General features: G+C 43.8%; 1 protein-coding gene across 4 annotated transcripts in view; it reads left to right on the top strand.

The window, feature by feature from the left end:
- Positions 1 to 17,091, top strand: part of ccdc180 (coiled-coil domain containing 180) — a 148,840-nt gene that overhangs the window by 117,499 nt on the left and 14,250 nt on the right. For 3 of the 4 annotated variants that reach the window (XM_068012253.1, XM_068012255.1, XM_068012252.1), the window contains 3 exons: positions 5,494 to 5,654; positions 8,718 to 8,855; positions 11,153 to 11,264. In XM_068012253.1, coding sequence (XP_067868354.1) covers positions 5,494 to 5,654; positions 8,718 to 8,855; positions 11,153 to 11,264 — 411 coding nt within the window. The remainder of the gene's footprint in view (positions 1 to 5,493; positions 5,655 to 8,717; positions 8,856 to 11,152; positions 11,265 to 17,091) is intronic. The other variant, XM_068012254.1, reaches the window with a different exon arrangement.

The raw sequence follows: 17,091 nt of genomic DNA, 5'->3' as shown, positions 1-17,091 counted from the left end.
AGGCCCTTCTGCTACAGGGACCAAATGTAATATTTCCAAGTTTGCTGACAACACAAAACAAGGAGGCTTCAAGGAGATTTAGACAGGCTAAGTGAGTGGTCAGGAACATGGCAGATGGAATATAATGTGGAAAAATGTGAAGTTTTCCATTTTGGTAGGAAAAACAGAAATGCAGAGTATTTCTTAAATGGTGAGAGCTAGGGAATTGTTGATGTCCAAAGGGACCTGGGTGTCCTTGGTTCGTAAGTCACTGAAAGCTAACATGCAGGTGCAGGAAACAATTTGGAAGTTAAGTGGTTTGTTGACCTTTATTGCAAGAGGATTTGAGTACAGGAGTAAAGAAGTCTTGCTGCAATTGTACAGAGCCTTGGTGAGACCGCACCTGGAGTATTGTGGACAGTTTTTGTCTCCTTACCTAAGGAAGGTAACTTGTCATAGAGGGAGTGCAACGAAGGTTCACCAGACTGATCCCTGGGATGGCAGGATTGTCCTATGAGGAGAGATTGAGGAGACTGGGCTTATATTCTCTAGAGTTTAGAAGAATGAGAGGTGATCTCATTGAAGCATACAAAATTCTTACAGGGATCAACAGGGTAGATGCAGGAAATATGTTTCCCCTGGCTGGGGGGTCTCTCTAGAACCAGGAGACACAGTCTCAGAATAAGAGGTAGGCCATTTAGGACAGAGATGAGGAGGAATTTCTTCACTCAGAGGGTGGTGAATCTTAGGAATTCTTTACCCGAGAGGGCTGTGGAGGCTCAGTCATTGAGTATATTCAAGACAAAGATTGATAGATTTCTAGATATTAAAGATATCAAGGGATATGGGGATTGTGCAGGAAAATGGTGTTGAGGTAGAAGATCAGCCATGATCTAGTTGAATGGTGGAGCAGACTCGAGGGGCTGAAGGGCCTACTCCTGCTCCTATTTCCTATGTTCCTATGGACTGTGAAGAACTATGAGGAATGCAAAGAGAGGATTACAATGCATGTGTATAAATGCACCAAGTGTGGTGAATAAGGTTGGTGAGCTACAAGCACAAATAGGAGTATGGGAATATGATGTAGTGACAATAATGGAAACGTGGCTTAAAATGGTGAGGAATGGACGCTTAATATACCAGGATATAAAATGTTCAGAAAAGATAGAGAATGAAAGAAGGGAGGTGGAGTGGCAGTACTGATTAGGGATGACACTGCAGTATTGGAAAAGGAGGATGTCCTTGAAGGGCAAGGACAGAATCTATTTGGTTAGAGTTGAGAAGCAAAAAGGGTATGATCACGTTCTTGGGGGTATTCTATGGGCCTCCAAATAGTGAGAGCGAGATAGAGAAGCAAATCTGCAGGCAAATCACAGAGATGTTCAAGAAATATAGAGTGGTGATATTGGAGGACTTTAATTACCAAAATATTGATTGCGATAATTTTAGAGTAAAGGGTAAGGAGGTGGTGGATTTTCTGAAATATTTTCAGGAGAACTTCCTTGACCAGTTTGTTCTCAGCCCAACTAGAAAGGAGGCATTGCTGGATCTGGTGCTTGGAAATGAGGTGAGCCAAGTGGACCAAGTATATGTCGGGGAACACTTGGGTAACAGTGATCATTGTATCATAAGGTTTAGACCAGTAATGCAGAAAAGCAAGGAATGAAATGAAGTAGAACGTCTAGATTGATAAACAGCTGGTTTCAACATGATGAGAAGGGATCTAGCCAGGGTAAAATGGAACCAACGACTGACAGGAAGAGTTGTATCGGAACAATGGATTATCGTTAAGGAGGAGATGCTTCATGTACAGGCTAGGAACATTCCAACAAGGGTGAAAGATAAGGGAACAATAACAGGGCTCTTTGGCTGTCATGGGGGATAGAGATTATGATGAAACAAAAAAAGAGGCTGTATGATGCACGTCAGGTGAATTCTTCAAGTCAGAACCAGGCCATATACAATAAGTTGATTAGATTAGATTAGAGATACAGCACTGAAACAGGCCCTTCGGCCCACCGAGTCTGTGCCGAACATCAACCACCCATTTATACTAATCCTACACTAATCCCATATTCCTACCAAACATCCCCACCTGTCCCTATATTTCCCTACCACCTACCTATACTAGTGACAATTTATATTGGCCAATTTACCTATCAACCTGCAAGTCTTTTGGCTTGTGGGAGGAAACCGGAGTACCCGGAGAAAACCCACGCAGACACAGGGAGAACTTGCAAACTCCACACAGGCAGTACCCGGAATCGAACCCGGGTCCCTAGAGCTGTGAGGCTGCGGTGCTAACCACTGCGCCACTGTGCCGCCCAAGTTGAGGGGGAGGTGAAGAGGAAAGTAAGACTGGTAAAGAGAGAATATGAGAATAGAATGGCAGTCAATGTAAAAGGAAACCCAGAAATCTTCTACCAGCATCTAAATGGTAAACGGGTAATAAGAGGTGGAGTGGGGCCTATTAGGGACAAAGAGGGTAATATATGCTTAGAGGCGCAGGGCAAGACTAATATACTTAATGAGTAGTTTGTATCAGTGTTCACTAAGGAAGTGGAATCTGACAAAATATTGGTAGAAGCGGAGAGAGTAGAGGCAATGGGTAGGGTAAAAATTGGGAGGGGGGTGGTACTAAAAAGGCTGGCTATGCTTAGGGTAGATAAGTCATCTGGTCCGGATGGCTTGCATCCCAGGTTACTAAAGCAAATGGGGATGGAGATAGTGGAAGGGCTTGCCATAATCTTCCACTCTTCCCTGGATACAGGGGAGGTGGCAGAGAATTAGAGATTGGCAAATGTGACACCCATATTCAAGAAAGGACAGTCCTAGCAACTACAAGTCAGTTAGTTTAACGTCAGTGGTGGGTAAGATTTTGGAAACAATAATCAGGGAAAAAACCCAACAGGCATTTGGAGAGGTTCGAGTTAATTAAGGACAGCCAGCATGGATTTGTAAAAGGCAGATCATACTTGACTAATCTAATTGAATTTTTTGAAAGTAACAGAAAAGGTTGATGAAGGAAATGCAGTGGATGTTGTTTGTATGGATTTTAAGAAAACGTTTGATAAGGTATCACATAAAAGGCTGGTTAACAAAATTGAGGCTCATGGAATAGGAGGGTCAGTGTCCAATTGGATAAAAATTGTCTTAAGAACAGAAGACAGTGAGTCGTAGTAAGTGGTTGCTTTTCAGACTGGAGGATGGTAGACAGTCATGTTCCCCAAGGGTCAGTGCTGGGACCACTGCTTTTTTTGTTATGTATATATGATTTGGATCGTGGAATACAGAGTAGAATTTCAAAATTTGCCAATGACACCAAACTTGGAGGTGTGGCAAACAGTGAGGATGATATGAGCCACTTGCAACAGGACATAGATAGGCTAGCAGAATGGGAAGACAGGTGGCAGATGATGCATTTTGGCAGAAGGAATAGGGAGAGGCGGTATATGCTTAATGGTACAGTCCTAAATAGTGTGCATTAACAGAGGGACCTGGAGGTGCATTTGCATCGATCTTTGAAGATGGAAGAACATATTGAGAGAGTGGTTAGTAAAGCATATGGGATCTTGGGCTTCATAAATAGAAGCATTGAGTACAAAAGCAGGGAAGTTATGCTAAACCTTTATAAAGCTCTGGTTAGGCCCCAACTGGAGCATTGTGTCCAGTTTTGGTTACCACACTTTTTAGGAAGGATATGCGGGTCCTTGAAAGGGTGCTGAGGAGATTTACCCAAATTAGATTAGATTAGAGATACAGCACTGAAACAGGCCCTTCAGCCCACCGAGTCTGTGCCGAACATCAACCACCCATTTATACTAATCCTAGACTAATCCCATATTCCCAACAAACATCCCCACCTGTCCCTATATTTCCCTACCACCTACCTATACTGGTGACAATTTATAATGGCCAATTTACCTGTCAACCTGCAAGTCTTTTGGCTTGTGGGAGGAAACCGGAGCACCCGGAGAAAACCCACGCAGACACAGGGAGAACTTGCAAACTCCACACAGGCAGTACCCAGAATCGAACCCGGGTCCCTGGAGCTGTGAGGCTGCGGTGCTAACCACTGCGCCACCGTGCCGCCCTAAATAGTTCCAGGGATGGGGTATTTTAGTTAGAAGGTTAGGTTGGAAAAACTGGGGTTGTTCTCCTTAGAACAAAAGAGATTGAGGGTAGATTTAATAGAAGTGTACAAGATTATGACAGGCTTAGATAAGTCAGACAAGGAAAAACTGTTCCCATTAACTAATGGTACGAGGACTAGAGGGCACAGATTGAAGGCTTTGGGCAAAAGATGCAGGGGGAATATGAGGAAGAACTTTTTTACACAGTGAATGGTAATGACCTGGAACTCACTGCCCACAAGGGTGGTAGAAGTGGAGACAATCAATGACCAAAAATAAATTGGATGGCCACTTGAAGGAAATAGACTTGCAGGGCTACGGGGACTGAGCGGGTTGCTCCATGGAGAGCCAGCATGGACTCGATGGGCTGAATGACTCTATGACCACCCATGGTACTGAAACGTCAGGAATAGCATTATCCTGAAATACCTCACATATATTCCATATTACAAAAATGTAAATAATTTACCTCTGTTCAACTTCACTCCTCTCCCATCCTCTCTTGGATTGTTATCATCTTAGCACATATTTTACTTTTTGAATATCAAACCTAACATGTGGATTCAGCCATTTTCTCTAAAATAGTAAGTTGAAACATTTTCTCTATCTGTTTTCCTGTTTCTCTTATCTCCTGCCATTCATCTTAGATGAGGGAACAACTTTCAAAACATCAGATATGATTTACCTGAATATCAATTCCAAAGACAATTTTCCAAAAGATGTAAATGCAACAAGGTTGATCTTTGATGTGTAATATCTGCAGCCTTTAACGAAGTTGGCCACATCCTCCTCCTCCAACACCTCTCCTCTGTCGTCCAGCTGGCTAGGATGCCCTTGCCTGGTTTCATTTTATCTGTGCAGTTGTAACCAAAGATTTAGCTGCAATGGCTTCTCTTCCCACTTCCCCACCATTGCTTCTGGAGTCCTCCAAAGTTCCACTCTTGGATCCACTAACATTATCCACCTGTAGTCTTTTCCTGGTTAATCTGTTCTCCATATTCACCCACCCCCACTCCGCCACCCAACAAAGTAAAATAATTAGAGATAAAGGGACTGAATTTCCATTGCAATTCTACTACTAGTCTGCCATAACTATGGCAGATGAGCCATAGAAACCCCAGAAAAATGGCATAAGCATTCTGGGCGATAAGTGCAAGAGAACCTCGGTGGAAATTTGCCACCAAACAATCTGTCAACCGTTCCTCTTCTAAGCTCGAGTCTATGGCTCCTGGTTGCACAGTTTGTGATATGTCAGGCAACTTGTTTGGGTTCAATGATCTGCATCCTTTGAATTTCGAAAACTACAATAAGGTTTCCGTTTTGATCACAGCAAACATTACAACCTTCCTTTAGTCTCTATAGAGAATTATTATTCTTTCAGAGTTCAGAGAGCAGCTGAAAGTGTTTGAGGAGTTGGTCTCATCTGTGCCTCATTTCCTAATCGAAGATGTTCTGAAGCAGCACATGGATTTTACCAAAAGGGCCTTGGCAGAAAAGCGCTCCACATTCAGCAAGAAACTACAGCAACTGGAGAATGCTAAGGTAGAACAGCAAAATGGAAAAGAAATATATGTATGCATAAAAATATATCACACTGCTTGTTGTGTCTTTTCTGGTACTTGATTGTGTTTTTCCCTCATGTTCCGCAGTCAGTGAGAATGTTCTGTCCAGGATGCTTCTGGAAGGCTGTTATCATCCCAGTCCTAGCCTGCCCACCTATTGTCACACACTTACGATGGAGTGGACCTGAGCATTAAAATCTTGGCTGACACTCTAGTGCAGTACTGAGAGAGAGCTACACTGTCCGAGGTGCCCTCTTTCAGATGAGACATTAAACTGAGGCCCCATCTGCCCTCTCAGCTGGTTGTAAAAATATGCCCCGCCACTATTTTGAAGAAGAGCAGGGGAGTTATCCCTGGTGTCCTGGCCAATATTTATCCCTCAATCAACATCACAAAAACAGATTATCTGGTCATTATCACATTGTTGTTTGTGGGAACTTGCTGTGCACAATTTGACTGTCATGTTTCCTACATTACGACAGTGGCTACACTTCAAAAGTACTTCATTCGATGTAAAGCACTTTGGGATGTGAAAGGCACTATATTTTAGATTAGAGATACAGCACTGAAACAGGCCCTTCGGCCCACCGAGTCTGTGCTGAACATCAACCACCCATTTATACTAATCCTACACTAATCCCATATTCCTACCAAACATCCCCACCTGTCCCTATATTTCCCTACCACCTACCTATACTAGTGACAATTTATAATGGCCAATTTACCTATCAACCTGCAAGTCTTTTGGCTTGTGGGAGGAAACCGGAGCACCCGGAGGAAACCCACGCAGACACAGGGAGAACTTGCAAACTCCACACAGGCAGTACCCGGAATCGAACCCGGGTCCCTGGAGCTGTGAGGCTGCGGTGCTAACCACTGCGCCACTGTGCCGCCCCTTTTTTTTTAATAAATGCAAATCTTTCTTTTGCTATGAAATGCTTCGACCAGAAACAAATCTGAGAGGGCACAGAATTGCTCAGTATGTGCAAGGAAGTTCAAATGTCAGTGAAAGTTTGCATTCAAGTTCAGGCTGTTCAGAGGTCTGGTGCTCTATCATTGCCATGTAAGGCTGTTGGTTTGGCAGTCTGGTGCTTCACCATTGGCACAATTGTTTTGCAACTATTCCTGCATTTGTTCTTTATCTGAAATAGAGAATGAGGAAAACCTTGTGGCGAAGAATTCCTTGACTCTATTGGTTCCATATGGAAGCTTGTTAGAAAAGGAAATCACTACCAATGTCTCCAGACCTGCACCAATAACACTGTCCCCTTCATCAACTAGCACAAGCCGTTCCTATTGTAACGTTAAAAAGGCAGTGTGCAACTGAGTTAGTTAAACAGACTACAGTAACCCAAGGACCAGGGAATAAACCTCTTCCAATAAACAAATCTATCTTCCAATACACAAATCTAAATAATAGGGAAAGACATAATGCTGATATTTTCTTGAAAAAGAAAGACTTTAAGCTGCAAATTTTTAAGTTTACACATATTGGGCAGAACTGTCCTGTGGACTTCAGGACCCCAGCTGTCAGGCTGAATTGAGGATCAAAGCCCACACTGTGTGAGAAACCGTCACTCGCCTGTGATTTTCCTTAAATTGCCAATTAATGACTAAAGGGTGGGCTCGCTGTCCAATTAAGGACAGTGGGTGGGCTCTCAAAGCTGGAGGGCCAATAGGAAGGGAAAATGTCCCGCGGCAGGACGGATCTATGATAAGTAATATGAAAATGCAGTTCAAAAGGGGCTTGCTATATGTCAGAGGTGGGTAGTTATATTAAAAGGATATGTTACAAGAAAGAGTGGTTGTGAAACAAGAGGCCTGGTTGTGATACAAGGGTATGGTTATGACAAGAGGTGTGTTGAATTAACTGTTGGTCATCCTCCTTCCTTCTCTGGGTCACAGCGACATGCTTCAAGTAAGCACAAGACACTTGTTGATGGAGTATACAGGACAGACATTATTCATATACAGCATAGGTGATCAGCCTAACTGTACATAGCGAGTGGCTTTTCAGTTTCTCTAGCTTTTGAACCCTCTAACTAACTGTTGAAAACCATGCTCCTTTATACACGTTAGTTTGCCTCCATCAAAGGTGCATGACACAAATAAGACCTTGTGACGTACCTGTTCCTGAATCCCTTTGAAAGCAATCTATTTACATAGTCTTAGTTGTTTACTTCAAAGATATTTTCCTCAAACAAGACTTCCTGAGCTATCTTTTCTTGAATCCTTTGAGGAGTAGTTTTTTTACGGCTTATTTTCCGAAATATTACTTCTTGTTTAGTTCTTCTGTACTATAGTTAATAGACACCTCTGCCTAGGTTTACTACACTAGCCGCTTAAGTTATCACTCATGGTTGATGTTGACCTAGTCGTTTATTTCCTTGTGCAGGCATTTCTAGTAGATAATATTCAGACATTTCTCTTCTCTTTGGCCTCCTTATCTCGAGAGACAATGGGTAAGCGCCTGGCGGTGGTCAGTGGTGTGTGGAGCAGTGCATGGAGTGGCTATAAAGGCCAATTCTAGAGTGACAGGCTCTTCCACAGGTGCTGCAGAAAAATTTGTTTGTTGGGGCTGTTACACAGTTGGCTCTCCCCTTGCGCTTCAGTCTTTTTTCCTGCCAACTGCTAAGACTCTTCGACTCGCCACACTTTAGCCCCGCCTTTATGGCTGCCTGCCAGCTCAGACATTTGGAGCAGACAATAAGCCATGCTTTCTTCTGTGGCACCCCACTGATATCCTGTTTATAGTAGAAAGGCTATTACTCCAAGAAACAAGAAACTTTGATTATTAACCTTTAATGCTCCAAGATGGCCAACAAAATGTGGTTATGATGATAGGTGTGATTAGGATTTTTTTGTCATAATCTTCAGACTTTCTTAACTTGTTTCATAGCTTCTATACTTAGACTATCAGTGTTTAATTTCACTTTCTTTGGTCAGCTCACAAAACAAGGATAACATATAAGCTAGAATTACATATAGAATAATGAGACATGCCCTTTGTGCTTATTTCCCTTATTCTATTTATTTTCATTAGACTGAAAACAAACACAGGTTGCGCCCAATTTTGGGTCATCCTAACAACCTGGAGATGCTGGAGAGCCTGTGCAAACAGGAGGAAGAAAGGCAGGATGCTGAGGCTGCAGAGATCAAGAACAATGCAGAGGACCAGAAGGCAAGAAAACAATGAAAATTCCCAATATTGGATAGTCCCTTAACAATCCTCAATTAATTTTCTCCAATTTTAGGTGGTCCTCAGCAGAGGTCCAGTAACTTTAAAATGTACAGTGGTGTTCTTTAGGGATGAAATCGCACTGTATGGCAGACACATTTGTGTGAAACTGCTTTGTCTTCCATGATAGTGTCTGTTGACAAAAGTAATGAAATGAAATGTGCCTGTCCCCACCAGCTTTGTAGTATATACTCGACATACTCGATAACAGTGGCTCCAATGACACTGGTAAGTAAGTGCTCTGCCTGGTGTGGTACTAAACCTTAAAAACCTACTCTGCATGGAATCAGATCTCAGTTGCACGAGCAGTGGTAGTGTTTTAATTGTCCTTAGTTCTAGGCAAGGTAGTTGGTGGGGGAGGGGCGGGGGCGTGGAAATCAGACAAATCTCTCACTCTTGATCACTGCCTGTGCTGCAGTGTGTGTGTATGTGGACACCAGTTGCAGATAAGTTTGGCCTTGGTCTTCACAATCAAATGACTTACTGGTATTCACTGTCATAACTACCATATAAAGAATCGCCATGGGTGAGGTAATGGAGGGCTACTGTCACCCATGAAACTGTATCCCTGTAAGAATCAGTGTTTTTCTGAGATGGTTATGGTGAAAGCCTGGTTAAAGAGAAGACATTTCAGGAAACTTTGGAATGAATGGGGCAGAGGTGGCAAGATGTTGGGATTTTGGGAGGTGACGACAGCAGTTGGACAATGACTGAAAAAGCAGAGTAAGTTAATAGACAACGTTAAGATTCTATTTACTGATAGCTGCCAGAACAAGAAAGACAGAGGGAGAAATAGGCCAAGAAATTGGAAATGTGCCTAAAACAGGTGGCAAGTCAGTGAAGAGATAGCTTCCTGCTCCAGTCTCTGGTGGCTTGAGGCATGATTGAAACTGGGCCTCACTAATCATTTACAATAAATAGGCGAACTGTAGACACCAATCAGGGAGTCCTAATGCAGCTTTAAGTTTGGGGCCTGACCAAATCCGACCGTCTCTGCCACCAAGCCAGCCCTGGGGCAGAGGGAAGCGAAGCAGAGGAAGGGAGGGGAGAAGTGAAGCAAAGGTGGGGAGGGAGGAAGTGAAGTAGAGGGGGAGCAAAGCAGAGGGACAGCGGACCCAGGCCGGCAGCCACTCGCAGTATTTCTGTGGAGTCGGGCCACACCCTGATAAGAGGAGCGTGCTGATAAACAAATTCAGGCACTGTGAGTCCTGGAGAGGTGCAGCACACTTCGGGATTCGCTGTACCTATCAAGAACTCAGGCAAAGGGTGGAGGAATATCAGAATGTACATGTCTGAGCTATCTTATTGGCCTTAAAAAGCATAAAGTCCTTGTCCTTATAAAACAATCAACTTACAGTGAGCAACGCCACTGGAGATCTGTTAATTGTCTAGTGAAACAAAAAGTCTGCTTTAGTCCCAATATTAATAACAGTGAACTAATGCCAGCCGAGCAGGAGCAGCTCTGAGGAATTTCCCGCCACTATCTTCAATTTGAAATAAAAATGTGGAGCAAATTTTAGGAATTTCTTTTCCTCTCCCCTTATAAGTCCTGCTGGTGTAAATTCCATAGGCACGGCCAGCCATCTGGTACCTCACCATTCTTCATGTGTGAGCCTAGACAGGGAGTGGTGGTGGTCTATTCAGCTACAGAGGGCATCACTGCCAAGCCTGCTTCTATGCTTGCCTAATACTCTCTCATACTCCTTCCATGGGCCATTTGAAAGCGATCAGTATAGGAAACTGCCGTTGAATTTTCTCTCTCACTTTATCCCAATGATGCTGAAACCAATTGTAAACCCCCCGCCCCCCACCCCCACCCCACTTCCATACTAATAGAACCCAATTAATAAAACTGGAGTTCTGGCTACATATGTACTTAGCACAGATAATGAGGATCTATACTTTATAGCCCAAAACACATTGGGGTATAAACTCGTCTTTGCAATAGAAAATCAGCATCCTGTTAGCGCTACCACAAGACAAGTTAATGCCCCATTATATCTTCATCTCACTTGTTGTATAGTATTTTCAAAGTATTAAAAGTGGCCTTTAGTCCACTCAGAGGGCTACCTATATTACTGCCTCATAAGTGATTTGCTTGTGAGTTTTGGTTTCATTCCCACCTGGGTAAAATAAACTTTGTTGAATATTTTACTATCCAATGCCCTGTGTCTCTGTTAAAACATGTCTGTTGTCTCACTTGTAAATGTTCTTAATTCAATCATTTGATATTTTCACAGCAATGTATGCTCGAACATGCCAAGGCCTTTGTGTCTGCGCTTTCCAGCCTTTCTGAACAGCTCCTCTTGGAATTTGACAACTTCCTCATCGTTGATAATGTTCAGATTGCCCGTAAGCTGCTGACGATTTCATTTAAAAAATTTTTATTCTAAGTAGTGTCAAGAATCTCAGAAGAGTATCCCTTTAGCTGGGATATGTTGGGAATGCTTCACAAACACACCATTACCTCACCAGTTAATACTTAAAACAACTTACAGATATAAGAACATAAGAAATAGGAGCAGAAGTAGACCATATAGCCTGTCGAGCCTGCTCCGCCATTCAATATGATTGTGGCTGATCTTGGGCTTCAACTCCACTTTCCCGCCCGCTCGCCATATCCCTTGATTTCCTGAGAGACCAAAAATCTGTCTATCTCAGCCTTAAACATATTCAATGATGGCGATCCACAACTCTCTGGGATAGAGAATTCCAATGATTCACAACCCTTTAAGTCAAGAACTTTCTCCTTATCTCAGGCCTAAATGATCAGCCCCTTATCCTGAAACTGTGCCCACTTGTTCTAGATTCCCCAGCTAGGGGAAACAACATGCCAGTATTTACCCTGTCAAGACCCTTCAGAATCTTGAATGCTTCAATGAGATCAACTCTCATTCTTCTAAACTCCAGAGAATATTGACCCAATTTACTCAGCCGCTAATCATAGGGCAACCCTCTCATCCCAGGGAACAATTTAGTGAACCTTCGCTGTACTGCCTCCGATGCAAGTATATCCTTAAATATGGAGACCAAAATTGCACTGGGCTGGATTTAATGGGCCACCTGGAGACGGACCAGGAGGCAGGTGGGGGGCGGGGGGGGGGGGGGGGTGCGGCCATAGAATTTCGGCAGAGGCACCTGTTGCCTTCCCATCACACCACAATTAAGTCGGGACCTCCCTGCCCAAAGGCCAATTGAAGTCCTTAACAGGCTTATTATCAGCCACAAGAGTCTCTTTCCTCTGCCACTGAAATTAAGCCAGTGGTGGGGGAGGGGAGGAGGGGCCTCCACTACATGGGGATCACCCAGTAGAGTGAGAAAACCTCCCTGCAGGCTTGGGGAGGGTGGCCGTCCTCTGTGGGTATTCTGGGGCCCATGGAGGGCCCTGGAAGAAAACCATCTACCTCCCTTAACACCCTGCTCCTGCACTCAGCTGCCAACCACCAACCCACCCCACCCCACCCCACCCCACCCCACCCATCGCTGGGGCCTACCAGACTGTCCCTGTTGACCTCGCCTCGCTCACCTTTTGTCTGGGTCTCCAGCACTGGGCCTGGTTCCAAGGCTTCCTTTAGTACCAGCAGTGGTAGATAGCAGTGTGGATACTACTGAGCTGCCGGCCCTTTGATTGGTGGGCAGCTCTTGGATGTCTTTAAAGGGACAGGGATCCCAGCGCCTTGCACTTAATTGTCCGGGTGCCATTACATAGAGCCGGGGTGGGGGGGGGGGGGGGGGCTCCTAATGGCCGGCGGGGTTCCCACCACCTTTTTGGCCCAGCACTGGGAGTCCTGCCAGCTCCATTAAATCCAGCCCAGTATTTCAGGTGCGTTCTTACCAAAGCCCCGTACAATTGTAGCAAGTCTTCTTTATTCTCATAACTCCAATCCCCTTGCAATAACATGCCATTTGCTTTCCAAATTGCTTGCTGTACCTGCATGCTAACCTTTTGTGTTCCTTGTACAAGTGTCTGTCTGAACATCAACATTTACAAGTTTCTTTCCTTTTAAAAAATATTTTGCTTTTCTATTCTTACGACCAAAGTTAATAACCTCACACTTCCCCACATTATACTCCATCTGCCACCTTGTTGCCCACTCACTTAACCTGTTGTTACAAAAGTGCTTCCATTTTTTTGTTAATTTTTTTTTGAGAACATGTGTTTTAAAACTGAAAAGATCTCAATTTTGGCCTCTTGTTCTAATCATACTGTTATTTTCTAAGTGCATTGTCAATACTGCCTTAATAATAGATTCCAGCATTTTCCCGACAACTGTCAGGCTAACTGGCCTGTAGTTCCCTGTTTTCTCTCTCCCTCCTTTCTTGAATAGAGGTGCTACATTTGCTAACTTCCAATTGCTGGGACCATTCTAGAATCTAGGGAATTTTGGAAAATCATAGCCAGTGCATCCACTATCTCTGCAGCTATCTCTTTTAGAACTCTAGGATGTAGGCCATCAGGTCCAAGGAATTTGCTGGATTTTAGTCCCTTGCGTTTCTCCAGTACTTTTTCTCTGCTGATGTTAATTACCTTAATTTCCTCACTCTTATTAGCCCCCTATGTCACCCTCTATTTCTGGTATGTAACTTGTGTCTTCTACTGTGATGACAGGCACAAAATATTTGTTCAATGTCTCTGCCATTTCCTTATTCCTCCTAATTTCTCCTGTCTCTGCTTCGAAGGGACCAATATTTACCAAATCTCCTCCAGCCCCAAAACCCTCCGAGATATCTGCGCTCCTCTAATTCAGGCTTCCTGTGCATCGCTGATTTAAATCGCTCCACCATTGGTGGCCTGGTCTTCAGTTACTTAGGCCTCAAGCTCTGGAATACCCTCTCTACACCTCTACACCTCTCCATCTCACTTTCCTACTTTAAGACACCCAGTAAAACATATCTCTTTGACCAAACTTTTGGTCATCTGACCTAATATCATCTTTTGTGGCTCAGTGTCATACTTTGTTTTGTAATGCTCCTGTGAAGCACCTTAGGACATTTATTTACGTTAAGGGTGCTATATAAATATAAGTTGTTGTTCTTGTATAGTAGTGGCAAAAGAAAAAGGTGAATGACAAGCAGTAGGTAAAGGAATTTCGGTGTGGAGAATGAAGAATGACCTGTTGAGTGAGAACAGATGGGACAGCAAGCTTGGTTTCACCTAGTCATTACTACCTGATTTACCCTGACAACCCTGTAGTGTCTCTTGCAATAGGCCATGTACTTTCACCTCAGTTTTTCAGCACAGCATGAGTCAGAGGCTTCAAGAGATAAGGGAAAAGTTTGGAGAGAAAGCATGGTGCTTGGTATAATTACTCTGAAAGAGTATCTCCATGTTTATTGCACATAAAATGTACCAGAGTTCCCATCCCACACAAGCACAAACAAATATATCACACATACACCACATACCCACTTTACCCACTTCTCATACATGCACTCGCCCATCTCTCTCACACACACACACACACACACACACACACACACACACACACACACACACACACACACACACACACACACACACACACACACACACACACACACACACACACACACACCTGGAATACAGAGTTGAAGTACAGTAGGGGGTGATGCACAGTCAAATATAGAAGAGAAACTGAGTCAGTCTGGAAGACAGAGCAAATATAGACCTGTTAAGGCGCAAGTGAATAATGCAAAGCTGGCTGGCTGGCATCTATTTTAACACAAGGAGTCAGATGAATTGAGGGCATTGATTAACACATGGGAAATGCTATTATTGCTATCACAGAGACATGGTTGAGGGAAGGGCAGGACTGGCAGCTCAATATTCCGGGGTATAGAATCTTCAGACATGACAGGGGGGGGTGTAAAAGAGGAGGTGGTATTGCACTGTTGATCAAGGAGTCAATTACTGCAGTAAGGAGGAATGATATCTTAGAAGGTTCCTCAAATGAGGCCATATGGGTAGAACTTAAAAACAAAAAAGGGGCAATCACTTGGCTGGGCGTGTACTACAGGCCTCTAAACAGTCAGGAGAGATAGAGGAGCAGATATGTAGGCAAATCTGAGATGTGTAAAAATAATAGGGTAATAATTGTTGGGGATTTCAACTTCCCCAGTATCAATTAGGATAGTCTTGGTGCAAAAGGCTTAAAGGGAGCGGAATTCTTTAAGTACATACAGGAGAGCTTTTTGAGCCAGCACGTAGAAAGTCCTACAAGAGAAGGGGTGGTACTGGACATAATCTTAGGGAATGAAGCTGGACAAGTGGTAGAAGTGTCAGTGGGGGAACATTTCGGGGATAGTGACCATAACTCTGTAGGATTTAAGGTAGTTATGGAAAAGGACAAAGATGGACCAGAAATAAAGGTACTGAATTGGGGGAAGGCCAATTTCAATATGATAAAACAGGATCTGGCCAAAGTGGACTGGGAGCAGCAAGTTGTAGGAAAGTCTACATCAGACCAATGGGAGTCATTCAAAAAGGAAATAGCAAGAGTTCGGGGCCAACATGTTCCCATTAAGGTGAAGGGTACGACCAACAAATCTAGGGAACCCTGGATGTCAAGGGATATAGAGGATTGGATAAGGAAAAAAAGGAGGCTTATGGCAGATTCAGAGCGCTGAAAACAGCGGAGGCCCTTGAGGAGTATAGAAAGTGTAGGGGGATAGCTAAAAAAGTAATTAGGAGAGTGAAAAGGGGACATGGAAAAACACTGGCGGGCAAGATAAAGGAAAATCCCAAAGCATTTTATGAGTATATTAAGGGCAAGAGGGTAACCAGGGAAAGAGTAAGGCCCATTAGGGACTAAAGTAGCAATCTGTGTGTGGAGCCGGAGGACATAGGTGAGGTTTTAAATGATTACTTTTCAACAGTGTTCACTGTGGAGAAGGACGATGTAGGTGTAGAGATCAGGGAGGGGGATTGTGATATACTTGAACATATTAGCATTGAAAGGGAGGAAGTATTAGCTGTTTTAGCGGGCTTAAAAGTTGATAAATCCCCAGGCTCAGATGAGATGTATTGCAGGCTGTTATGTGAGGCAAGGGAGGAGATAGCAGGGGCTCTGACACAAATTTCAAATCCTCTCTGGTCACAGGAGAGGTACCAGAGGACTGGAGGACAGCGAATGTGGTACCATTATTCAAGAAGGGTAGCAGGGATTAACCAGGTAATTACATGCCGGTGAGTCTAACATCAATGGTAGGGAAACTATTGGAAAAGATTCTGAGGGACAGTATTAATCTCCACTTGGAGAGGCAGGGATTAATCAAGGATAGTCAGCATGGCTTTGTCAGGGGGAGATCATGTCTAACAAACTTGATTGAATTTTTCAAGGAGGTGACTAGATGTGTAGATGAGGGTAAAGCAGTTGATGTAGTCCACATGGACTTCAGTAAGACTTTTGATAAGGTCCCGCATGGGAGATTGGTTAAGAAGGAAAGAGCCCATGGGATCCAGGGCAATTTGGCAAATTGGATCCAAAATTGGCTTAGTGGCAGGAGGCAGAGGATGATGGTCGAGGGTTGTTTTTGCGAGTGGAGGCCTGTGACCAGTGGTGTACCCTCGGGATCGTTGCTGGGACCCTTGCTGTTTGTAGTGTACATTAATGATTTAGACGTGAATATAGGAGATATGATCAGTAAGGTCGCAGATGACACGAAAATTGGTGGTGTCGTAAATAGTGATAGCCTTAGATTACAGGACAATATAGATGGGCTGGTAATATTGGCGGAGCAGTGGCAAATGGAATTTAGTCCTGAGAAGTGTGAGGTGATGCATTTTGGGAGGACTAACAAGGCAAGGGACTATACAGTGGATGGTAGGACCCTAGGAAGTACAGAGGGTCAGTGGGACCTTGATGTACTTGTCCATAGTTCACTGAAGGCAGCAGCACAGGTAGATAAAGTGGTTAGGAAGGCATATGGGATACTTGCCTTAATTAGCCGAGGCATAGAATATAAGAGCAAGGAGGTTATGATGGAGCTGTATAAAATGCTGGTTAGGCCACAGCTGGAGTACTGTGTACAGTTCTGGGCACCACACTATAGGAAGAATGTGATTGCACTGGAGAGGGTGCAGAGGAGATTCACCAGGATGTTGCCTGGGCTGGAGCATTTCAGCTATGAAGAGAGACTGGAAAGACTAGGGTTGTTTTCCTTAGAGCAGAGAAGGCTGAGGGGGGACCTGATTGAGGTA

The sequence above is a fragment of the Heterodontus francisci genome, chromosome 32 (genome assembly GCF_036365525.1).
Source record: "Heterodontus francisci isolate sHetFra1 chromosome 32, sHetFra1.hap1, whole genome shotgun sequence".
NCBI lineage: Eukaryota > Metazoa > Chordata > Chondrichthyes > Heterodontiformes > Heterodontidae > Heterodontus > Heterodontus francisci.
Note: the sequence above shows the minus strand (reverse complement) of the source record. Positions and strands in the feature narration are given on the sequence as shown.